At 42.1% G+C, this 26,049-nt stretch overlaps 1 protein-coding gene across 2 annotated transcripts in view; it reads left to right on the top strand.

Moving 5' to 3' along the window:
• Nucleotides 1-924: 924 nt before the first annotated feature.
• Nucleotides 925-26,049, top strand: part of SMCHD1 (structural maintenance of chromosomes flexible hinge domain containing 1) — a 78,769-nt gene continuing 53,644 nt past the window's right edge. For both annotated transcript variants that reach the window (XR_016465118.1, XM_031588914.2), the window contains exons 1-7: nt 925-1,367; nt 18,002-18,077; nt 18,526-18,687; nt 23,445-23,527; nt 23,629-23,759; nt 24,966-25,080; nt 25,231-25,350. Coding sequence is in view for 1 of the 2 variants with exons in the window: in XM_031588914.2 (XP_031444774.2) it covers nt 1,191-1,367; nt 18,002-18,077; nt 18,526-18,687; nt 23,445-23,527; nt 23,629-23,759; nt 24,966-25,080; nt 25,231-25,350 (864 nt within the window). In the remaining variant the exon portion in view is untranslated. The remainder of the gene's footprint in view (nt 1,368-18,001; nt 18,078-18,525; nt 18,688-23,444; nt 23,528-23,628; nt 23,760-24,965; nt 25,081-25,230; nt 25,351-26,049) is intronic.

Below are 26,049 nucleotides of genomic sequence, written 5' to 3'. Positions count from 1 at the left end.
TGATCCAAGGATACAAATATATAAAGCAGAATGGAGTACTGTATGCAGGTCTGGGTCCCCAACACAGGAAAGATGTGAAGATGTGGAGCTCTTGGAAAAAGTCCAGAGGAGGGCCACGAAGATGGCTGTAGCACCTCTTCTATGAAGAAAGGCTGAGGAAGTTGGGCTTGTTTATTTTGGAGAGAAGGCTCTGGTAAGACCTCATTCCAGCTTTCCTGTACTTGAAGGGTGCATACAAGCAGGAAGAGGGAGAAAGTTTTTACACAGTCTGATGGTGATATGACAAGGGGGAATAGTGTTAAACTAAATGAGGGGAAATTTAGATAAGATGTCGGGGAAAATTTTCACTCAAGAGTGGTGAGGTGCTGGCGCAGCTGCTGTGGTGTAAGCTGTGGTGTAAGCTGTGGTGTAAGCTGTGGTGCCCCATCCCTGGAGGCGCTCGAGGCCAGGTTGGATGGAGCCCTGGGCAGCTGAGCTGCTGGGTGGCAGCCCTGCCCATGGGGTGGGACTGGTGGGCTTGGAGGTGCCTTCCAGCTAAAGTGAGTCTGTAATTCTATGATAATGTTTTCGTGAGTATCTCTATACTGACTTGGCAGTTCCCAAGGCACACTAGAAGCTAATTCACTTGAGCACGTGGCAGTGATAAGCTGACACCTCAGTGTCCACACAGCTGGACACTGTGAAAGAAACTGGATGGGCTGCGAGGGACAAGCGACAGCTGCCATGTCATGGGGACCATCATAGGGCCTGACTGTTCACGCTAGGGAAGGTGAGCAGCCCTTTGCGCCTCAGCGCTTGAGCCTTAGTGAAGACAACGGCCGCGGGTCGCTGAGCCCCACCCCGAGGAGGCGGCGGCGGCGCCCGCAGCCTCAACAGCTGGCGAGGCGAACGGCACGCGGTGCCGGCGCCAGCACGCATGCGCGGCCAGGGGGCGGTGCCGGCCCTTCGCCTCCCGCCCCGCCCCGGAAGCGGCGCAGCGCGGTCTCGTTCCGAGGTCGCGGCTCCGAGCCGCGGTTTCGATTCTCGGCCGCTGCGCGCTCTCGAGCCGTGCGCTCTGCTCCCTTCCGGCTCCTCGTCTTCTTCCGCCCGGCAGGAGCGTAGCGCCAGACGGGGGAGCTCGCGGGTAGGCGCCAAACGCCGCCGTTGCCGCCATCGCTGCCGGACGTTTTCCGTCTCCTCGGCTTCCCAACATGGCAGCGGCGGGCGGCAGCCGCGGGGCCCGCAAGCCGATGCATTTGTCTCCACGGGGAGGCGGGGATCGCACCGTCTTTCTCTTCGACCGGCGCCGGGAGCAGGCGGATCAGGACGAGAAAGTGCTCAGCTACGGCAAGAACAACTACCGCGGCTTCCGCAGCGCCGTGTGCCAGGTGCGGGGCGGCGGAAGGGGAGGGGGGTAACGGAACGCATCGGGACGCGTCGCCCCGCGCGCGGCAGGGACAGGTGCGGGCGCCCCAGTCGCCGTTATCGCCACGGGGAGGGCCGGGGAGCGAGCCCGTGCCGCGGCCCCGCGCGCGACCCCCCGGCCCGCTCCGCCCGGCGTCGAGCGGAGGGGCGGCCTGGCCGTTGGGTGGCGGCGGCGGCGACCGCGAGGCAGCGCCCCCGCGCGGGGAACCGCGGGGCGGCAGCTCCGAGCGCCGCGGCGAGTGTGAGCGTGGCGCGTTGTGCTGTCCAAGGTGGCGGCGGCGAGCGCCGCCTGCTGGCTGCACGGGGCTCTGCCTGTCGCGCTGCGTTCGGCCTTCTTTCGTTTTGCGAAGCGGCGGCTCGCTCTGCCTTCTGGCTCCGCCTAGGCGGAGATCTGCGTCCGCGCGTTGAGTTCGGAGTTCCGGCAGCGGCTCCTGCTGCCCTTTTTCTGTCGTCGTGCTCTTGGCTGAGAGTGTTATCGCGGCTGCTCCGAAAGTAATGCCTCCTATTTTACGATGTTGGCGGTATGGCAGTGGAGGCTGAACCTTCCCACCAGTATTTAGTTACGTGTTGTTGCCGAGTGACAGATGGCAGCAGAGGGGCAGTCTGACGGAATGGCAACTTACGTGAAAGCGCGTATGGAGCAAAGGTGTATCAGTGAATTTCTCCGTGTGGAAAAAGTGGCAGCCATTGACATTCGTTGACACTTGCTGAATGTAGAGACCAACCAGTGGCTGTGAGCGCTGTGAAGCACTGGGTGGTACGTTTCAGCAGTGGCAGCAGTGACAGTGGATCACCTGCGTTGGTGCAGATATCTGCAAACATGGCATGCAGGCTTTTCTTCAAATTTTCTGAAAATGCATGACTAATGGTGGTGATTGTATTGAAAAGCAGTGGTTTGTAGCTGACAATATGCTCTGTCTTTTCAAATAATGTTATTGTGCTCTTTGTGTCTGTTGTATTTTCCATGGAAATACATAGGAGGTATTATTTTTGGAGCGACTTCTGTACGTGGCATAAACTTGTTGAACATTCTTTTACACTGTGAAGCAAACAGAAGCATCAGCTGTAAATTTTGCACTGATTTGTTCTACTGAAATACTTGAGTTTAGTTCCTTTATGCAGCACAATTAGCACATTGTTCATTAGGCTGTATTTTTCTGAAAAAAATTGCTTGGTTTGTCCTGCATCTGGGCAGCACTTTGGGTGCTCAGAGTCAGCAAAAATTCCTTCCCACACCGGCCTCTCTTTGGGTGGCTCTAGTAGTAAGTCTTGTTTTGAGGTGCTAATTCTTCACAATAGTAGAACTGATGCTTTGAAATACCTTGTGCATGGTTGTTGCCTTAGGGAAAGGGCTTCTGTAGCAGTGTCCCTGGGAACTGTGTCTGAGCTGCCTCCATTGCAGCTAATTTCTCTGTGGTGACCCTTCATACCTTGGAGCTTTCACTGTGTGCCTTGTGGGACGTCTGACTTTGAATACACCTCAGTGTGTCTGGGTGGATTGTTTGTTGGGGCCAGTAAATACTGATAGAGGGGAAGCTGCCAGACTCGATGTGTCCAGGAAGACTGACAGTGTGATGTGTGGCACAGTGGCAGTGGGCAGGCTCGCTTGTTGGGCTTCTGGAAGAGCGTTCTGGCATCTCAGTGCCTCTAGTGGTTTTGCGTGTTGTGTTTTTTCATATGTACTACTCAAAAGTGTAGCATTTCTGGCATCTTGAAAGTAGCAACTAAATACTTTCATGAGAAAGATGGTGACTTGATTCGCTGATTGAGACAGACTTTCCCCATTTTGTGGTACTGCAAACTTACCAGGGAGGTGATGAAAGTTCAATAAGAGGCATCCTTTTGATAAGTAAATTTTGAATTGTGTAGATAAGACAAAGAATGTTGTGTTTGCTTTATTCCAACTAAAGCTATTAGAGAGCATCTGAGTGCAAGATTACTCATATGCATGTATCTAGCAATGTTCATTCCTATGTTTATCCTGTCTGGTGGCTCAGGCTCAGTGCAGGCTTGTCTGTAGGTATGCTTTCATTTGCAGTTTGTCATGAGACTGAGTTGCTCTACTGTCACAGCTGCAGCAAGGGTGGCCATGCATCTGCAATCTGGCTGTGAGAATGGTAGTGTCTGGCAAAGATGCTGTATATATGTTAAGCTGTTGGAGTAATTCTGTTTGGAAAATCTTTATACAGCATGAGAAAATAAATATCAGGTCACATGGGAGTTGAAGGAGATGGTAAATATTGAAAGGGGTATTAAGTATGATTGCCATCTTTGATCCCAAATTCTGTAGCTAAGTAACTGGTGGTTTAGACAGGAGAATCAGCTTTAGAGATGGGTTTAGATATGTATTCATTTCCTCAGATTATTGTCATGGAAAGTATTGTTTGTTATTAAAATATTCGTTATTCAGTTTTGAAGCTAATATTTGTTTTGGTTTTGAATCAGATTTTTGTCACCAAAGGAATTTTGTTACTGTCCCCTAACAATATCTTAATGCATGACAACATGGTTGGATGTGGCTTTATATGCATACAAATTTGTCTTTCCTTTTGGGGGTGGAGACAGCTTTTTGTATATATAGTCCTCATTATTCTTCCTTTCAGTGATCCTAAAGCCGAATTCAGCTAATTTAAATTAATCTGTGAGCTTGACTCTTCAGTTCAGTACTGTTGAGTATATGAGGAGCATTCCATGTAATTTCAGTCCCCAGAAAAACAAAAGTTTGAAATAAGTGAATGAAGTAGGAAATTTCACTTCTTTGCACACCAGCATTGCTTGTACACTTTCCTGTATTTTGTTATAACTATCCTTCACTGTTTATCCTGACATTTAGAGGAATGGAGTCAGGAAAGCTAAGGCCCAGCTTGAAATAAACTTGGCAAGAAAGAAAACAAGAAAGAACAAGAAAGCCTTTTACAGGTTCCTCAACCAGAAAAGGAAGGTCCAGGAGGGTTCATAGCCCCTAGTGAGTGACATAGGCAAGCTGGTAACAACAGAGAAGGAGAAGACTGAGGTACTTTTTTGCCTTGGTCTTCTCTGTTAACTGCTAGTTGCACAGCTCTCAAGTGTTCAATTTGGTAGGAGGGGATAGAGGAAGCAATGTCCTTTGCACTGTAAACATAGATGAGGAACTTGAACATCCACGGGTCCCAGTCAGGCGCATCTCAGAGTCCTGAGGGAATTGGCTGGTGTAGTCACCAAACCACACTGAATGATATTTGAAAGCTCATGGCAATGAGGTGAAATCCCTGGTGACTGGAAAGAAGGCAACATCAAGTCCATCTTTAAGAATGGCAAAAAGAACTACCCTCGGAACTGACAACCTGTCAGGGTCACCTTTGTGCCAGGAAAGATCATGAAGCAGATCCTCCAGGAATCTATGCTGAGGCACGTGGAAGGCAAAATGGAGATATGGGAGAACAAGTGTGGCTTCACCAAGGGCAAATCCAGCTTGACCAACTTATGAGTGGCCTTCTGTGATGGTGTCACTGCATTGTTGGACAAGGGAAGAGCCACTAATGTCATTTATCTGGACTTCAGTAAGACTTTTGACATGGTGCCCCACAACATCCTTCTCTCCAAATTGGAGAGATGTGGATTTGATGTGTGGACTGTACAATGGATGGAGAACTGGCTGCAGAATTGAGTCCAGAGAGTGGTGGTCAATGGCTCGATATCTGGATGGAGATCAGTGATGACCAGAGTCCCCCAGGGGTTGGTGCTGGGACCAATACTCTTTAATATCTTCATCAGTAGTGACACAGAGTTGTGTAGTGCAGTTGACACACCAGAGGGTTGGGATGACATCCAGAGCATCCTTGACAGGCACAGGAGTAGTGGGCCCAGGTGAACCTCCTGAGGTTCAACAAATCCAAATGCGCAGTCTTGCACCCGGTTTGAGGCAACATCCACTACCAATACAAGCTGGGGAGTGAAAGGATTGAGCGCAGCCCTGCCGAGAAACACCTCTTGGTACTGGTGGATGAAGAGCTGGACAGGAATGATCCCTTGCAGCCCAGAGAGCCAACCATGTCCTGGGCTATATCAAAAGTGTAGCCAGCAGGGTGAGGGAGGTGATCCTGCCCCTCTGCCCTGTGCTGGTGAGGTCTCACATGGAGCACTGCATCTAGATGTGCGGAGTTCTCAGTGCAGGAGAGTCATGGACCTGTTGGCATGTGTCCAGAAGAGGGCCACAAAAATGATGGAATGGATGGAACACGTCTGCTATGAGGACAGGCTGAGAGAGCTGAGGCTGTTCTGCCTGGAGAAGAACAGACTGTGGTGATGTGATAGGAGCCTGTGAATATCTAAAGGGGAGCTACAAGAATGAAGGGGACACTTTAGCAGGGTCTGTGGTGATAGAGCAAGGGAAAATGGTTTCAAGCTCAAAGAGGTTTCAAGCTCAATTTAGGTTAGGTATAAGAAAGAAGGTTTTTTTACGATAAGGGGGTGTGGCCCTGGAACAGTTTGCCCACAGATATGGTTGGTGCCCCATTCCTGGAGCCTTTCAAGTCGAGGTTGGATCAAACTGCGGGCAGCCTATCTAACTGTGGTGTCCCTGTTCACTGCAGGGGAGTTGGACTAGATGACCTTTAAAGGTCCCTTCTAACTCTAAGAATTCTAGGATTCTTCTATCATTGGAAGATACCTGCATTGAGGGGATTGGATTGTTGTATATCTCTCTTTGCAGCTAATCTTTGCAGCTGAAGTTCATAGAATCATAGAATGACAAGGTTGGAAACGACCTGCAAGATCATCTAGTCCAACCGCCTTCCCATTCCTATTAGTACCACAAGCTACTAAACCATATCTCATAGCTCCTAAAGTTCTGTGGCTCAAACTGCTAGGAGCATCTTGTTTTGATGCTGAGCTAGTAGGGACCCTTCCAGGTTCTTTTCAAGGTCACACTGTTTTTTTTAAGCAGAGAGACCTGCATTGAAAACTCCATAAAAGTTTTGCAACGTACTAAAGGGTTTTCGAAATGAAGTATGAGACTGAAGAGAACTATTGGCACTGAATTTAGTGTTAGTGCTTAGATATGAATGGAAGACGTTTATAAATGAGTCTTGAATTCTTTTGACACTTTTCATTGCTATTGTGATCTTATGGTTTGAAGAAATGTATACATGTGTAGAAGGTAAATGTCTGTAATTTAAGGAAATTCTTAAAATTCAGTCATCCCAATAAAAAAAAATAATTTTGTTTTAAATTTCTGTTAAGTCTTTTGTTGAGCTGTATCCTTACATTCTACCTTTTTCCAGTTAACTAAGACAAATTCCAGTGTATCAGTATGCTGGTCAGCAAAAATGATGTTCATTGAAAGGGAGTACAGGGGAGAAACACAGCTGTAGTATGGGGAACTCAAGAAAGAAGTGTAATATTTTTTTGTGAATATGTGCTTGCCAGTGCCTAATGGATAATGTTTAATGACATAATTTGTGGTGGATGAATGCATATCACTAGAGGACAACTCTTACATCTTTTAAAGTGCTATTTTGGTACCATACTAAAATGCTGCTTTGATAAACTTGCACAATATGAGTTCTTAATTCTTAATAATGAGATCAATCCACCTTGCAATCATTATAATTTTGTATTATAAAGCCTATGTTGTGTTATTTATCAAGGAACTAAAATACACTGTTTAAGCTTGCCATGCATACACACAGCTTAAGGCAGGTACATGAGACTGGGCAGTTTTTTCAAGAGAACTGCCAAGTTGTATCTCAGACTTTGCTGAAGTGCTTATGTATAGCATCTTTGGTTTTGTTGCTGACTTTACAGTGGGAAGAGGATACAATTTGCATAACTGTATGCTTGGGTACTATGTTATTATATGTACATTAGTAAATGTGTGCATTGACTGATTTTCAAGGTAAAGGTATGTGGTTTTTAAGTTCCTGCTCAGATTTGAACAGTGGTGATAGTTGGATCTTCATTCCTTGAGCATTAATTATCCAGGTGCAACTTTCTTTATGCCCAGAAGTACTTTCAGTTTTGAAGAGGGCTTCTAAATTCTTGTTTGTTATCTCTAACAAATGATGACATACAGTATGTTTTCATGGCAGTAGCTGTACAGAGTCAGTGGCAAAAATTTGGTTGGTAGCTGCGTTCTTCAGTATTTGTGGTTTTGGTTTTAGACAGAACGTCCTGTGGATTTCCAGTGGAAGTTCTTATGTTTTCTACAGATACTGAACAAGTCTACTAACGACAGCATGTTCTTTGCATGAACTTTAGAGCTCTAAGCTTAGATCCTACAAATCTTGGAAAGGTCTGTAGGTAAACTCCCTCATCTGGACAAGATTTCATAGATCTCTATGGTAGTTTCTATAGAGAGCTTCAGTCACGAAGTCATCTTCTGCTTCCCCCCTCCCCCACCCACCCCTAATATAAGTGCGATAATATTTTAACTGAAGACATTGCACTAAAAAGTTACAATAACATTCAATAATAAAATATATAATGAGATACTTAATGTTTCACTTGAACCACCTTTTTGTAAATATTTGCATCAACTGAACTTCTGGAAGTAGAGAAATTTAAGTGCTACAGAGGAAAAGACACAACAAGTTTTCCTGTTTTATCTTGTTCAATTTAATCTTTGGTTTGAGGTGTTTGTCAGTAAAGAATTGTTGGAGAATGTTTCAGAACAATAATGTTCACTACTGTTGTTTGTGTTGTTGTTTTGTTTTTTTTTTTTTTTGTAAATAGATTGCCTGTAGGGAATATCTGTATCTGCACAGTGGCTACTGGATATTTCTCTGTAATGTACAACTCTGAGCTTTGAAAAATGCTGATAAATTATTTCCATCTGTTTCAGATGCATGTGTTTTTGTAGAGACTGTTGGTATCAAAAGATGTTCTTTATTCTTGTTGTGACATTAATTGTATCCAGATGAGCTTGCCTTAAAGTGTTTATTACACGTGCTCTGCTACCATGAGTGCTCAATACTAGATCCATCTGTGCAAATAGCAGACTATTGTTAGACATCAACTGAGTGATCCAAGAGGAGTGGAAGTATTTATCTGATTAGCACTCTTTGGAGCTATTATTTATGGTTGTTTCCAATTACTTCTAGCAAGATCTTAGTTTCTACTTCAACTGTTTATATCTTGCTATGAATGACCTCAATATTTTTCAGTCTTAAGAATAGTTGAAAGATGTAGTACAGATATCTTGATATCCAGTAGGTAGCAGTGAAAAACAGTTGTTTTGAAAATCTGTGATTTGAGAATAAAATCCTTTGTAGTTTCGTCCACTTGTTGATCTAACAGGTGTTGAAGTTACTTATTGGAAACAACAGTTTGAGATGGAAAAGTCTGGGTTGTAAGGGGTTAAATATCTTCTGCAAAGATACTGTACTCTATGTTTTGCTATTTTGTGTCTGTGTAAGCATAGAGTCCGGCTAACCAGAAGTTACTGAGTGCCTCCTCCAAGTGCCTTCAACACTAACAGGCATGGGCATGCACCAACCACTTCTCTAGGAAGCTCTCTAGGGAGCCTCTTCGGGGTCTGACCCCTTTTGGGGTAAAGAAACATTTCCCAGTGCCCAGTCTGACCCTCTCCTGTCAGCTCTGTGCCATTCCCTGAACTGCCATTAGTTCCCAGGAGCAGAGCCCAGCACCTCCTTCTGTCTCTCCTCCTCTGGGAGCTGTGGAGAGCAGTGTGGTTGCCTCTTGACTTCTCCAGACAAGACAGCCCAATATCCTTGACCTTCTGTCAGAACATGCCTCCCAGCCCTGTTTTGTTGCCATCCTCTGGGTACTTTCACAAGGACTTTATTATCCATTTTATACTGTGAGGCCCAGAACTGCACACAGTATTCAAGGTGAGACCACACCATCACTAAATCAAGCAGGAGAATCACCTCTTCTGACCAGCTGGCTGTGCTGTACTTGATGCACCCCATAATGTATTTCACCCTATTAGCTATGGGCACACTTCTGCTCACACTCAGCTGCAGACACGAGCACCCACGGGTCACCTCTTGCTGAGCTGTTCTTTAGTGAGACTGTTTGAAAAGATGACACTGAGTATTTTATACTTCTTCCAGTCTTAGATAAAACTGCTAGAAGCAGATCAATGATTGTGTATCTTTATGTGCTATTTCTCCTTCAATGATCAAGTCTATCCATGTTACTCCAAGATATGATGCTATACACACAAAATTGAATATTTCATTGTTTATCATCATTTCCGAAGCAAACAGTAAATACAGAGGCAAAATCTGTAACAGTGTCTTGGAAGGTTGGGGCCACATTTGCAAGGGTTTCTCTCTTCTGCTTATCCATGTTCCTTATTGGTTTTCTTCTGCTCTGCTACAGGCCACAGCCCTGTGAGGCTGGGAGAGTAGACAGGAGGAGTTCCCTACTCTGACATGGGTGCTCTGTGAGTCACTTGAAAATGGCTAAGCACCCTAACAGTACTGACAGTAACCAGCTGGTATATCTGAAGTTTAATGGATGTGGTTGAGTTGCATCAGAAAAGCAGAAAGTCAAAAAGTCTTATCCAACTTTATAGATATATTAATCACAGTGTGGTCCCCACAGTGACACAAAGAATAACTAAATAAAGTATATGGTTAAAGTACAAGGGCTGCTCCAAAGGTAGTGCCTCCTATTTTGTGATGTTGGTGATATGGCAGTAGAGATTGACCCTTCCCACCAAATCTGTTACCTGTTGTTGCTGTGTGACAGATGGCAGCAGAAGGGCAGTCTGACAGAATGGCGTCTGACATGAAAGTGTATATGAAGCAAAGGTGTGTCACTGAATTCCTCTATGCGGAAAAAATTGCACCCATTGACATTCATTGACGCTTGCTGAACGTTTATGTAGACCAAATAGTGATTGTGAGCACTGTGGGGCAGTGGGTGGTGTGTTTCAGCAGTGGTGATAGCGATATGAAAGAGATGCTGTGTTCCAGATGGCCATACACAGCTGTCATGGAATGAAGAGTTGTCTTAGCTCATCTGTGTGAATCAGCAGATTACAATCAGGGGACTGTGTACAGAGCTGAAGTTTGGTTTCAGTGCATTGCAAACAGTGGTGGCAGTGTTGGAAAATAGCAAAGTTTGTGCTAGATGTTTCCCATGCACGCTCACACAAGAACAGAAAGAGCACTGTATGCAAGTTTGTCAGGTTGTATTGAACCAGTATGAGACTGAAGGTGACAGTTTCTTGGATTGCATCATTACTGTTGACAAGACATAGTGTCATCACTACAAGGTGAAGTGAAAACAGCAGTCCATGGAGTGGTGGCATGTCAATTCCCTGTTGGCGAAAAAGTTTCAAGGCACAGCTCTCAGTGGGTACAGCGATGTGCACTGTCTTTTGGGATAGGAAAAGAGGTGATCCTTCTGAATTTCCTGTAACCCAGACAAACAGTCAACTCTGACTGCTCCATTGTGATGCTGACTAAGCTGAACTTCTGGAGTCAGTCCACAGAAGAAGACACTCTTTCTTTTGCAATGTGATAATGCCAGGCTCCATACCGGTTTGAAGAATGTGGAGCATGTTGCCAGTTTTGACTGGACTGTCCTGCCACACCCACTGTATAGTCCAGGTTTGGCTCCTTCTGACTTGCATCTCTTCAGACTAATGAAAGATGGACTGTGTGGGCGATGTTTACCCAGCAATGACACCATCATAGCAACTGTGAAGCAGCAGGTTACCTCCACTGGTGCAAATTTTTTACAAGCATGTGTTTCGCTCTTCTTATTGGAGGGGGTAGTTTGATATATGTATATCTTTATAAAGATTGAGATGGCAACTGAGGCTAAATGCTGTCTGATGATTTATTACAAATTCTAAGCAACTAAGGAATGCAGGGAAGATGGGGAAGTTAGCAGTACTAAAGAGAGAAATCCTAGTGATCAGTTTAAAAAAGCAGGGCTAATAACCACCAGGGATCCAGAGATGTCTCGTTGGTCCATAGGGAAGCAAGTTGGTCAGTGACGTCTCATTGACTGCTTGGCTCAGTGGCTCCTCTACCCTGGAATTCTTTGGGTTTTTATCCTCTTCATAGTGTCCTGTTGCTTACCAGGGGCAGCAGTTGATTATCAGGGGCACTTCGGTTCGTCAGGGCTTCCTTTAGTTGTATGGGGCATTTATGTTTTGTTTGTCAGGGGCAACAGCATGTTCATAGTACATGACCCTTCCACTGGGTAATCGGCAGTTGATGCGATTGATGCATGGTAGGCTCCTAGATATGTACTGCATGCTGGTTCTCTCCTTCAAGACAAAGCCCATAATGGCCAAAAGGAGCAACAGTCAAAAGTGGCTTCTGCTGGTTGCCCAGCCATGTATGTTTCTCTTATTACTGTGCTCATGGTAAGTATTGACCCCAAAAGCTTGTTGAGCAGGCTGTGTCTCAGATGGGTGCCACTGAACAAGCTTGGAGTCAAAAACAGTTGCAGATTCTTATAGCATGGCAGGCAGGTCCTTGTTTGTCACTGATGGAAATGGTGGTGCCAGTGCTGATGAGTACTGTTTCGCAGCTGAGAATTTCCTCCATCAAATGGCATTATTGTGTTTTGTGTGTGTTGTACTTTCTATGGAAATAAATATGAGGCATTATTTTCAGAGCAACCAATATAGATTCTCACCAGCAAAAGCTTTTAGTATTTTCAGATGATTTTCACGTGAGCTTCAGCCATGTCTCCTGTTGTACATCTCTTCTGTTGCTTCTGGTGTCTTCTCTTTTTGTTCCCCAATTTGTTTGAGCAGAAGCACGATGTGTTCTTTTGAGTGTTTCAAGTGTTGGTGCACAGTGGGTTGTTCTCATCGGTTTGAGAGCCATCTGATATGGGCTGTGGCTGATTCAGGACAGTTCATGACCTTCTCCCACTCTGATCACCCCTGTAGCACTTTGCCATATGTACTCATACACCTTCAGGTGTAGTTAGTATTTGTTGCTCAGCAGGTAGTTTAAATGGCTCCTAGTAAACTGCTGTGGTTGCTTTTCTAGCCTACTCTTTGGCAATTTTAGAGTAGATATCAGGGCAGTTTGACCAAGGACCATGCTGAAGTATTTTGGTAATTTTGCTGATGGATGCTAACTGTATTTTTAATCACATGGTTAACAACTCGAGAGAAAATAATTGGAAGACAAAAACCAAACCTGTGTGACGAAACTTTAAGCAGCAATTTGCGCACTGAGGGTAGGATAAAAGAGCAGTAGGATATGGTGATAGTAAGTTGCCACATGTAATTCAAGAACTTCAGAGAAAGATCAAGCTAAGAGAAAGCTCTTGTTGGTATTGTGACAACTGTATTTGGAGGTTGATAGAGTTAAACAAGAGCAGAGTTGGCTTCCACCAGAACTTGATTCTCAAAGATTTGGAAAGGCAGTAAAAAACACAGGTACTTGATATCTTATTTTTATAGAGAGATTAATGCCAAGGTGCAGAGATTAGGGCATGTAGAGCCATGTATGTAGAGGCATGTGGAAAATGGAATAAAAAGTACAGAGCAACAGAAACATAGTCACAAGTTGGAGACTGCAGAGGCAAATTAGTTAGCTTTAGAAAAACATATCAGAGTGTTTTAATGGTAAATAATTTTCTAAAAGCAATCTTAGATTTTCACATGTGATAAAATTGGAGAACAATATTTTCATGTGTAACTGAGTATAATAAGCGTTTGGTTTAATACCTTAAGAGTGGAGTTAAATATAGGCCATTTGGATATTTAATATTGCTGTTTTAGTTGCTCAGTCTGAAGTATCATTAACTCTTTAACTCCAAGTGCACTACATGATGCTATAATGTGGAATACCAACAACAAAATCATAGAACCACGACATTCCACGCCTCATTCTACATCACTACGTCATGCTTAATATATATAAACAAACATAATTGCATTAATTAACATGCATTAAGCACACACACACACACAGCTATATATATATACATGGAAATACTGCACTCCATCAAATTCCCTTGTACACATTGAACATTCCCGTTTTTCTGCATTAACCAGCAAGTAGACCCAGGTCCCTGAGCAAAAAGAGTTCCATGGAGAGGCCTGGCCTTTCCAGAAGCTGGAAGGACCCAAACTGCTTTTCCCAACATGTTCTTTACTTGTACTACAGGGACCTTATCTCCATCTACAGTATGTAGGGAGCTGGGCTGGGCAGGACCGTCTCCATTGATAGATTCTTGAGTATTGACCAACCAAGGGGCTTCTGCCAAATGCTTCTTCCAGTGTATAAATGTTCTGCCATCCATTGCTTTCAGCGTAGATTTTTAACAACCATCATTGAGTTTTACCAGAAGCTGGTGCATGATAGGGGATATGATAAATCCACTCAGTGACCAAGCGTTTACAAGAGAATTTTTGATATGAGTCCCATTCTCTGACTCAGCTCTTTCTGGAGTTCCATGTTGCCACAGGACTTGTTTTTCCAGACCTAATATGGTGTTTCGGGCAGTAGCATGGGGTACTGCAAATGTTTCAAGCCACCCAGTGGTTGCCTCCACCATGGTAAGCACATAATGCTTACCATAGCAGTTTCATGGCAAGGTGACATAAACAACCACCCCTCTCTGTATTTATATTTTTGCCATCACCCTTTCCCCCAGAGAGGTTTCATCCTCTTGGCTTGTTTAATTGTGGCACATATGTCACAGTCATGAATAACTTGTACAATAGCATCCATAGTTAAGTTCACCCCTCGGTCTCTAGCCCACTTATATGTTGCATCTCCTCATTGATGGCCCGAGGTCTCATGGGCCCACCGAGCTAGAAATAATTCACCGTTGTGTTGCCAGTCCAAATCTGTTTGAGCCACTTCAATTTTGGTGGCTTGATCTACCTGATGGTTATTTTGTTATTCTTCAATAGCCCAACTCTTGGACACATAGCCATCTACATGACGCATCTTTGCAACCATATTCTCTTTTCAGGCAGCAGTGTCTTTCCACAGTTCAGCAGCCCAAATAGGTTTATCTTTTTGTTGCCAGTTATTTTGTTCTCACTGCTGCCCCCATAAGGCATTTGCCACTATCCATCAGTCAGTGTAAAGATTAAGCATTGGCCATCTCTCCCATTCACCAAAATCTGAGGCCAGTTGGACAGCCTTTACCTCTGCAAATTGGCTTGATGATCCTTTCCCTTCAGTGGCCTCTGCAACTTGTTGTGTAGGAATCCACACAGTAGATTTCCATCTGCAATGCTTCCCCACAATATGACATGATACATCTGTGGACAAGGTATACTTCTTTTCATTTTCTGGTAGTTCATTGTATGGTGGGGCCTCTTTAGCACGTGATACTACTTCTGCTGGTGATGTTCCAAACTTTTTGCCTTCAGGCCAATCTGTGATCACGTCTAAGATTCCCAAATGACTGAGGTTCCCCATCTGAGCTCGTTGTGTAATCAGTGCAGTCCACTTACTCCAAGTGGCATCAGTGGTGTGATGGGTGGAGGGAGAGGGAAACTTTCCTTTAAACATCCAGTTGAGCACCAGCAGCTGAGGTGCTAAAAGGACCTGCATTTCTGTACTGATTACTTTACAAGCAGCCTGAACCCCTTCATACACAGCTAAGATCCCCTTTTCAGTTGGAGTGTAGCACTCTTCGGATCCCCTGTATGCTCTACTCCAAAATCCCAGAGGTTGGCCTCTGGTCTCTCCTGAGGCTCTTTGCAACAACCTCCCAAGTGGGAGCTTTCCCTTCAGCAGCAGTGTAGAGGATGTTCCTTATATGCTGTCTCGTCTGTACTGGACTCAGGGCAATGGCTTGGGCTATCTCCTGCTTAATCTGCTCAAAAGCCTGCTGCTGCTCAGGACCCTGTGTAAAATTATTTTTCTTCCATGCCACCTGATAAAGGGGGCTAACGATGAGGCTGTAGTTTGGAACGTGTTCTCCAAAAGCCCACTGCACCCAGAAAAGATTATTTCTCTTTCTTATTAGTGGGTGGAGACATAGCAGTAATTTTGTTGACCACATCTGTTGGGATGTGACAATATGCCCATCTTGACACTTTATACCTAGGAACTGAATTTCTTTTCACTTTGCTTCACTTAATAGTGAAACTAGCATGCAGAAGGATCTGAATTATTTGCTCCCCTTTTTTGAAAGCTTTCTCTGCTGTATCACCCCACACATCATCATCAATATACTGCAGGTACTCAGGAGCACTGCCCTGTTCCAATTCAGTTTGGAAACCCATGGCAAATGGTTGGGCTGTGCTTCCACCCCTGGACAAATGGTTCCTGGTATACTGAACCACCCTTCAGTTAAAAGAAAACTGGCCTACATTCTGTGGCCAAAGGAGTGGAGAAAAAGGCATTAGCAATGTTAGTGGTGGCATACCATTTGGCTGCTTTTGACTCAAGATCATTCTGGAGCTCTAACGTGTCCAGCACAGCAGCACTCAGTGGGGGTGTGACTTCATTCAGGCCACAGTAGTCCACTGTCAGCCTCCATTCTCCACTGGCTTTACGCACTGGTCCTATGGGGCTTTTAAAAGATGAGTGAGTTTTGCTGATTCTCAGGTTATGTATAGGGAACAAGGAATCCCTGTTAGTGCAGTACTGCTGTCTGTGCACTGTTTTTGTGGCAGTTGGTACCTGTTGCTCTTTAACTTGTAGCAGTCCCACAACAGATGAATTTTCTGACAGGCTGGGCAAAACAAACAGCTGCTTAACATCTTCTCTGTCTGCGGCAGCTATTCCAAAGACACACCAATACCCCTTGAGATCCTTAAAATGCCCCCTTCTGAGGTAATCAGTATCAAGTACACATAGAGCCCCTGGGCCAGTCACAGTAGGATGCTTTTGCCAGTCTTTACCAGTGAGGCTTATTTTGACCTCCAGCACAGTCAACTCTTTGGAACCCACATTGGCTCTAGAAATATAATTTCTGTCCCTTCGTGACTTAAGGGCATTAGATTGCACTTCACTGCACACCAGTGTCTGTAGTGCTTCATACTTCTGTGGTTCTGATGTGCCACACCATCAAATCCACACAGTTCAATACACTCTATCGTCCCTTCCACCTTCCCTCCCCCCTTACCATCTGAGGGCAGGGCCCCTCTGATTATTACCTGTATTGTTCCCTCCCCTAAGTCATGATCAGGGTTCTTACAACTTCTGCCATGTCCCGCAGCAACTAGAGTGATCACCTTCTTAGAGGCGTTTGCCTTGGCGGATGATCTGTCTTGTAATTCTTTTACCCACACTCAAAGTGCAGAAGTGGGTTTGTATGCCACTTCTTCATATCTTCTCCATGCTCACGTAGGTATTTTCAAAAGGCAGTACGCGATGTAGTCTTGTGATTGTCAGTTGCTCAAGCAGAAGGATGTCTTCTTTTAATAGCTGAGATATTGGGTGATGCAGGCTCGGAGGAAATCAATTTGGTCAGTCTTTCAAGTACACTGTTTTGGTATCCTGATCCTCATTAGGTGTCTCTGATGCCACCACAGGTTCATCATGATGAAGCATGGTAGACAGTTCCTCCATCCTATCTTCCTGTTTACACTCCATTCTATCCAGTCTTTCAGTCTTTTGAAATGGATGAAATATATGTTTGTGGAGGGGTTAAGTATTGCTCAAAATCATGAAGTCTAATTATCGGTTCAAATAAAAGGGGTCGTCTTTGCCTTCTGTCATACATTCATGCTAGTGTACAGGTGTACTTTTCTGATGCAGTTCTTAGGAATTTCTGCCGCATGCTTGGTGTATACCTGACTCTCAGGATCATGTTCTTGGTGCGAATTGTCAGGAATTAATGTGGGGTCGTGTAACATTTTAATCGTGGCAAATTCTCTCAAATAATGGATGCCTTTTTCTGTAATAGTCCATTTCTTTAAGTCAGGCATCAGATCTTCTTTGAAGGAGTATTTTTCCTTTACAGCTAATAGCATTTGCTTCCAGAGGGTGAAGGCCTCATCCAGACCTCTGTCAATAGCTGAGTCCTTAGCAGTGCTTCCCAGCTGGAGAGCTTCTCTACTATTGGCCCCACTGTCCCAACATTGAAGTAACCAGGTGTCGATGGTTTCATTCAGCTGCCATGAAAAATCTTTTCTTGAACCTCAAATTTCAGCATTTTCAGAGGTGGAGTTGTAACTTAGTTAGCTTTAGAAGAATACACTGGAGTGTATTTAATGTATTTTAATGATAAATAATTTTCTGAAAGCAATCTCAGATTTTCACATGTGATAAAATTAGAGAACAATATTTTGACATGTAACTAAGTATAATAAGCATTTGGTTTGATGCCTTAAGAGTGCTGTTAAATATGGATCACCTAGATATTTAGTATTGATGTTTTAGTTAGTCTGAAGTAGAATTCTTCAGTCTTGTTCTTCAGCCTCTGAGGTGGTTGCCTATAAGAGAGCTCCTCTTTAAAAATTCTCTTTGTTTCCTAGAATGTTACTTTAAGTAGTTAAGAAAGCAAAGAATTCCAGCTAAGTTGAGGAAGCAAATTATAAAATTCAAGTGTATTCTACTTCTCAGTTAATATGGAAAAAATGTCAGAACACTTTTTAGTCATTTTCTGGCAAAGTTAGTAGAAAGACCATTGTTATTTCCATTTATCTGAATATTTAGTGGACAAACTGATCATAATTAAATTTTCTCCAATTTTGTAGACATTTGGCATATCTTCTGATGAAAACTTTGTTATCACCACAACAAACAGGAAAGAAATTACAGAAGACAACTTCAGTAAGTATCTTAGATAGCAAAATAAGTATAGGCACCTCTAATATTGATTGTAAAGATCACATGGTGACTACACAATTACATGCAATAATTAACTGGAAATAAAAATCATGAAATAATTTGCCAAGAATTTTACAAAATTGGCTTTCACGAAAAGTTTTTAACAAGTGCTAGTTAGTATGAAAAAAGCTATATAAGGTGAATTTTCTACTTCCATTACGATTTCTGTAAATAATTGGGAAGGGAATGGCTCATAAATAGCTGTTACCAAAGAAAACTTGCATTATTTATCTTGGAAATATGCAAAGATTTTTTAATCAGGTCCTCTTGCCAGAAGACTGAGTTGTCAGTACTTAAGTAAATACGAAGATTATCTGTGGCTAAACATGTACTGTTTTAGATAAACTGGTGAACACTCTCCAACATACTTTATATTTTGTCTTCATTACAGAAGAACTTGTTCAGGATGGAGTTACTCTTTATCTACTACAGTCAGTTGACCAAACCCTGCTTTCAGCAACAAAGGAGAGAATTGATTTCCTGCCCCATTATGATACACTTGTCAAAAGTGGCATGTATGAATACTATGCCAGTGAAGGGCAAAATCCTTTGCGTAAGTATTTGCGTAAATAATATTACATTAATAATGTTTATATGACTATAGTGGTTATGAACAATGCAATTTCAGTAGTAGCTGGTAAAAAAATGTAGTCTTAGCTGTAAAAGGAAACTTAGCTATGCTTTTAAAATAAATTGCTCTTTTAGAAATGGCTTAATCTGGATTCATATGTGGCCATTTTTACAGAGGTACTTACGTAAATGCATCTGTAAGAAGTTTGAATATTTTAGATGTAAAATGACTTTAATCTTGATGATAATCTTGCAAATATCATCAGTTCAGATCACTATTGTTATCATCGAGCTTTGTCTCTTGTATTTAAAATAGAACTTGTTTGAATTTGATGACCAGTTTTAATACAAACTACCATAGAATTTTTTTCTACTGTTCCATCTCTGGTTCTACAGGGCTTAGCTTTTACCAATGAGAACAAGTATTACTTAAATTATATATTCTTTAGTTTTTATCTAACTCATATATTAAATATGTAACTTAAAGCATTTTGTATTCCTTTACTGTAAAAAAAATCTTTCCTTTTATGGTTTCTCTAAAAATTTTGTTTGTAGATTTTTAAAATATATACTTCTATGTAGATATGCCATGGTTTAGTTCATGCTCTGGAGGGATAGTGAGACAGGTAAAGAGTAAAATCTGTAAGCTGAACTTCAGGAAAGCTAAATTCCAGCTCTTCAGGGAGTTGGTCAACAGAAGAACCTGGGAAACTTTCTTTATGGGCAAGGGTATGGAGCAGAGCTGGCAGATCATTAAGGAGACTCTCCTCATGGTGCAAGAGCTCTCCATCTCCAGGTGTACCAAGTAAGGAAAGGAATGAAAGAGACTGGCGTGGCTGAACTGAGACCGGCTGGTCAAACTGAAGAGTGAAAAGAAAATATACATGCAGTGGAAACAGGGACAGATACTGTGGGAAGAGTATAAGGAAGCTGCTAGACTGTGTCAAGATGGGGTCAGGAAGGCCAAGGCCCAGCTGGAACTGAACTTGGCTAGGGATGCCAGAAAGAACAAGGCTTCTACACATACCTTAACCAGAAAATGAAAGTCCAGGAGGGCGTACACCCTCTAGTGAGTGACATAAGCAGGCTGGTGACAGCAGACAAGGAGAAGGCTGAGGTAGTTAATAATTTTTTGCCTTGGTCTTCTCTGATACCTGCTCGTCACACAGCGCTCAAATGTTTGATTTGGTAGGAGAGGAAAAGGGGGAGCAACATCTCTTCCACTGAAAGCGTTGATCAAGTGATTATCAGAAGAACTTGAACATCCACAAGTCTACAGATCTCAGTGAGATACATCCCAGAGTCCTGAGAGAATTGGCTGGTGTGGTTGCCAACGCACTGAATGATATTTGGAATGGCAATGAGGTGAAGTCCCTGGTGACTGGAAAAAAGGCAAAATCACATCCATTTTTAAGAATGGCAAAAAGGAACTACTCTGGGAACTACCAACCTGTCAGTGTCACCTCTGTGCCAGGAAAGATCATGAAGCAGATCCTCCAGGAATCTATGCTGAGGCACGTGGAAGGCAGAATGGAGATATGGGAGAACAAGTGTGGCTTCACCAAGGGCAAATCCAGCTTGACCAACTTATGAATGGCCTTCTATGATGGTGTCACTGCATCGTCGGACAAAGGAAGAGCCACCAGTGTCATTTATCTGGACTTCAGTAAGACTTTTGACATGGTGCCCCACAACATCCTTCTCTCCAAATTGGAGAGATGTGGATTTGATGTGTGGACTGTACGATGGATGGAGAACTGGCTGCAGAATTGAGTCCAGAGAGTGGTGGTCAATGGCTCGATATCTGGATGGAAATCAGTGACGAATGGTGTCTTCCAGGAGTTGGTGCTGGGACCAATACTCTTTAATATCTTCATCAGTGACATCGACAGTAGGCTCATGTGCCTTTGCAGCAAGTTTGCCGATGACATCGAGGTGTGTGGTGCAGTTGACACACCAGAGGGATGAGATGCCATCCAGAGTGTCCTTAACAGGCTTGAGTAGTGGGTCCAGGTGAACAAATCCAAATGCGCAGTCTTGCACCCGGTTTGAGGCAACGTCCACTACCAATACAAGCTGGGGAATGAAAGGATTGAGCGCAGCCCTGCCAAGAAACACCTTTTGGTACTAGTTGTTGAAAAGCTGGACATGGGCCAGGAATGTGCTCTCGCAGCTCAGAGAGCCAACCGTATCCTCTACTGTGTCAAAAACAGTGTGGCCAGCAGGGTGAGGGAAGTGATCCTACCCCTCTGCTCTGTGCTGATAAGTCCTCAATTGGGGTACTGCATCCAGATATGGAGTCCTCAGTATAGGAGAGACATGGACCTGTTGGCATGCGTCCAGAGGAGGGCCACAAAAATGGTGCAATGGATGGAACACCTCTTCTGAGAACAGGCTAAGAGAGCTGGGGCTAAAGGCTCTGTGGTGACCTCATAGCAGCCCTTCAGTATCTAAAGGGGAGCTACAGGAGAGAAGGGAATAGACTCTTTAGCAGGGTCCGTGGTGATAGAGCAAGTGGAAATAGTTTCACACTCAAAGAGGGTAGATTTATATCAGGTATAATGAAAGTATCTTTTACAGAGAGGATGGTGAGGCACTGGAACAGTTTATCCAGTGTTGTGGTGAATGCTTCATCTCTGGAGACTTTCAGGGTGTGGCTAGATCAGGCCTTGGGCAACCTGATCTAGTTGTAAATGTCCCTATTCATTTCAGGGTAGTTGGACTAGATGACCTTTAAAAGTCCATTCCAACTCTAAGGATTCTGTGATTCTATGATTTAGGTCCAGCTGAGCATGCTCAAAATTGTCTAGAAAAATATATGAGTATCAAGACTTAAGCACAGAACTTCCCACAGCTATTTCTTTTTCAGAGGAATCTCATCAGTGTTTGTAAACACCAACTGTACTTTTAAGTACTATTCTTTTTGTGTCCCCCCCCCTTTCTTTCTGCCCTGCATGTACTATCTTCCATCCATCTCCCCCAAATACACTTTTTTGGTTCAGTGTCTGCCTAGTTCATTTTTTCCTAACAGCAGCTGGTGTCAGATAGCTGGGATTTAGTATGAAAACAGAAAGGCAGAGATATAACAGAAGTGATTGAGAGACTTCCGAGTTCATGCCTGTAGTCTACTGTTCTCTGTAAGTGTATCCAGTTACCTTCTGAACCATGTAAATTTCTAGTATTCACAATATTTTCTAGTTTTGAGCCCCCCGCTTAATTGCATGTTATGTGAAATACTGTGGGTTTTTTGTATACATTGATCTAGTTACTTAAATATGAGAAAAGCACTTTTAGGTGAATGTGTACATTCCAAAAGTTACAGGTAGAAATATTGTCCTTACTTCTCCCAGTTATAGAATTTAACAAGATTCAAATGAGCAGACAGTCCAACTCATTCTGTTCTCACTTGAATAAACAGTATTAAACTACAATCAGTACTACAATTGACTACACTTGTTTTCACAGAAGGAATTGTTAAATCTCATAAATTCTTTAAGAATGTGGAATAATTCAGTCCTGCACTTCATATAAGCAGTCATGTATTTTGCTGCTACCAGTTCTCTCCCCTGAAATGCTCCCCTTGGTAGGAAAACCTTATTGCTCATCTCGACAAGACTCACAATGCTGCTATGAAATCACAAAGGATAATGCGTGCACACATACAGTTCTCCTTTAGTTACTGGCGCAGTTGATTTGTTTCCCATTTCCTCTCTATTCACCATAAAATACACTTTCCAGTTCTGTCACTTCACATTATGATCACTTCTGTGCTGCAGAGATTCTGCCAATCTTTGCATCATTTAGATAATATGTGTGTAGTGTTTACAAATACCATGTTTGTTGTCGTCAATTTCAAAAGGACAGCGTTAAAGATCATTGTCATACTGTTAAAAAAGTACATAACTTCACTACTAGAAGGTATCTGAATAACAGAAGAAAATACCAGCATGTATAAAAGCATCCCATTTTTCAGTATGGTTTGAATGTAGAATATCGTGGCATCTTTATCATATTAATTTGTTCCATAAATGTTGAAGAAAGAAAATATATCTACAGGAGAAGTAGGCCCCTTTTATTATTGAAAGTATTGAAAGGCCCCTATAAAGTTTCCCCAGGGCTGTCTTTAGGCTAAAAAACAACAACAACAAAAATTCTCCCAGCATATCATCATGGGAGAGTTGGTCCAGACCTGTGGTCATTTTTTGCTGTCCTCTATTAACAGCTCCACATCTTTCTAGTGCTCCTAGAGCTCAACACAGTAATCCAACTGGAATCTTAGAAGGGCAAAGCAGAGTGGGAGAAGCACCTTTCTTAACTGGCTGGCCGTGCTCTTTTTGATGTAGTCTAGGATGCGATTGGCTTTCTGTATTGAAAGCTCATATTACTAGTTCATTTCTCATTCATCAGTATCCCTAAGTCCTTATCCATAGGGCTGTTTTCAATCCATACATCCCCCAGTCTGTACTGATGTTTGGAATTAGCCCAACCCAGGTGCAGGATTTTGCACCTGGCGCTGTCAAACCTTCATCCCTCTGGGTGGCTCTTTCCAAAGAGCCCACCCATGCAGTGCACCTTCCCCCTCCTCTACCGTCAGCACCTTGCCATATAAATCCAATACAGAATGAATGTGTTATCCTAGTAGCCCAGAAGAAACTACTGAAAGTGTGCATCTATTTTTGAAGTGTTAGCTTTTAAGAAAATGATTTTAATGGGGTGATTTTTTTTCTTTAATTTCTTCAGCATTTGCTCTTGCCGAGTTGATTGACAATTCTCTATCAGCTACGGCTCGAAATACTGATATTCGAAGCATACAGATCAAATTGGTAAGTCAGAAATACACATTTTTCAGGTCTAGTTCCCCCCTTTTTTATGTTGTGTTTTACAAACTGCTCCTTGTTTTTTGTGGTTCTTTTTCCTCAAACAGTTATTTGATGACTCCAATGGAAAACCAGCTGTTGCTGTGATCGATAATGGAAGAGGAATGACTTCTAAACAGCTTAACAACTGGGCAGTATATAGATTGTCAAAGTTTACAAGACAAGGTGACTTTGAGAGGTTAGAAAGTTTTAATCATATTTACGTAGTGGAATCATATTTACATAATCATATTTACAACTGGAAAATTGCAAGTATTTATAGAATATTATTGTAAGATGTATCTCTATACCAACACTTAGCTGAAATCTATGATTCTATGATTACATAACAGTGGATATGTATTTCCTGTAAGTAGAAGATCGAGAAACTTCTGCTAATTCTGTGATATTGTGAGAATATTTTTCTCTACTGGTTTCCCAGAGGAATAATGAATACAGGGTTTTAGCTTAGGCTTGTTGTTTTTTTTTACTTGAGTATGATGCGATGCAAAATTATACCTGAAGATGTCTGTATTTATTGAAAAAGGCTAGAGGCAAAATGAATGCGGATTTTTTATTTTTTTATTTTTTAAAGAAAGTAGAGGTTTTAAAGAGAAAGTAGTGAATCTGTTCCCAAACAATTTTGTGCCTGTACAACCTGGCTTAATGCTTCTGTAGAAAAATTCAAGCCAAGAATTATGTACAGTTCCTGAGTTTTAGTCACTTCTTAAATGCATTAAGCTTAGGATGGGATTCTCTAAAGATCAAGATCATAACAATAATCAGAAATAACTGGTCTTATGAGAAATCAGTGAAAAAAAGTACTGGGGCACTTGAAAGTGATAATAGAGCTGAAAAGGTTTGAAGTTTTGATTTCTTTGGTTTTTAATTTGATGTGTACAATTTCTGGGCTATCTGATCCAGTAATTTATAAATAAACACTGCTTTCCAAAATTTCTCCAGGTGAGTTCAGTAACAGTAGAAACGTATAGTAATTTTATGCCATGAGTTTATATTGTGAGTTGATATTGTGATGAGGGCATAGCTGTAAATTACACTAGGTTACTTACCTACAACTTTTCATTCGTTATCATTATGACATAAAGCACAGATGTTTGTCCTATTGCTTGCCAAAACTAGGTAGGATTTAAATGTGTGACTGACATAAGGTTGGTTTGCTAGAATGGGCTGAAATGTCTTACAAGGTAACTTAAAGAAGAAAAGAGAGAATGCATCTACATCTTATGAGAAAAAGAAGTAAATCAATTTTAGGTACATAAATTGTAATCTTTGAAGCATATTTGAACAGAGTAAGTGCAGGAAGAATTTAATGCAAGCTATTTACATCAATATTTTTTTAAGGACAGTTGGCTTGAAAGTTTATTAAATCTATTTTCACTTTCAGTGATCATTCAGGATATGTTCGTCCTTTGCCAGTGCCTCGTAGTTTAAATAGTGATATCTCATATTTTGGAGTTGGAGGTAAACAAGCAGTGTTCTTCGTTGGGCAGTCTGCCAGAGTAAGTAGATATCAGTCTTAAGCTTATTTTAAAACATATTTATGTGATAATATTGTTATTATTATAGCTTTTTATTGTGCTATTAAATTACTTTATTGTTCATTTTAACCCTTGTTTTGATTTTAAATATTTTTTCTTTAATACAAACAGATGATAAGCAAACCCGCAGATTCTCAGGATGTGCATGAACTTGTCCTTTCCAAAGAGGACTTTGAAAAGAAAGAGAAAAACAAAGAAGCAATATATTGTGGATTCATTCGAAACAGAAAAGTAAGTAGCTGTAATGCTTTCTCAGTTTTAAAGGAAAGCCTTTCCCTAGTATAATGTAAAAGTATAGTAGTGTAATGTAAAAAGAAGTAATGAGAAATTTGACAATTTATCATAGGTATGTTTTTGTATGTTGTTCTTTTTTCTCTTTCCAGTATGACTTTAAGGACAAAAATTCTATACAGTTTGACATCGCAGCTTACAGAACTATTTAAATATATATAAGAGCTTGATTGTTTTGTCATGCATGAAACATAAAGAAAAATGTCTGCTCTCTAACTTATTAAAAAGTAAATTAGGGAAACGCTATTTAATACTTCATGTTGTATAGAAATAAGTAGAACTACTGTACGTATAGGGGAAAGACTCCAGCCAGACCAACAAAACCCAGCACTTTCACAAATCTTTACTAATTTTGTAAAAGAAATTATCTGTTTAATTGAAAATGGAAATGAAAAGTCCTCATGGCCTACATGAAGAAGTAAAGCTTAAGTAAAAAGTAGATGAAGGAGGAAAAGAAGTTGTAAGGATTTGCCACTTTTAGAGAATAATTGCATATTTGAAGCATTGAGTTATTAAAGGAAGTTATTTTTGCAAAGAAATTGAGATGAAATTAATATTGTGCTGAAGGTGTTCTAGAAAAAAAGTATAAATCTTAAGAGAGATAGTATTGATGGCACACCAGCTGGTCATTTTTTTTAT

This window comes from Phasianus colchicus, chromosome 3 (assembly GCF_987193195.1).
Source record: "Phasianus colchicus chromosome 3, bPhaCol1.hap1.1, whole genome shotgun sequence".
Taxonomy (NCBI): Eukaryota; Metazoa; Chordata; class Aves; order Galliformes; family Phasianidae; genus Phasianus; species Phasianus colchicus.
This window is presented reverse-complemented; position numbering and strand designations above follow the sequence as displayed.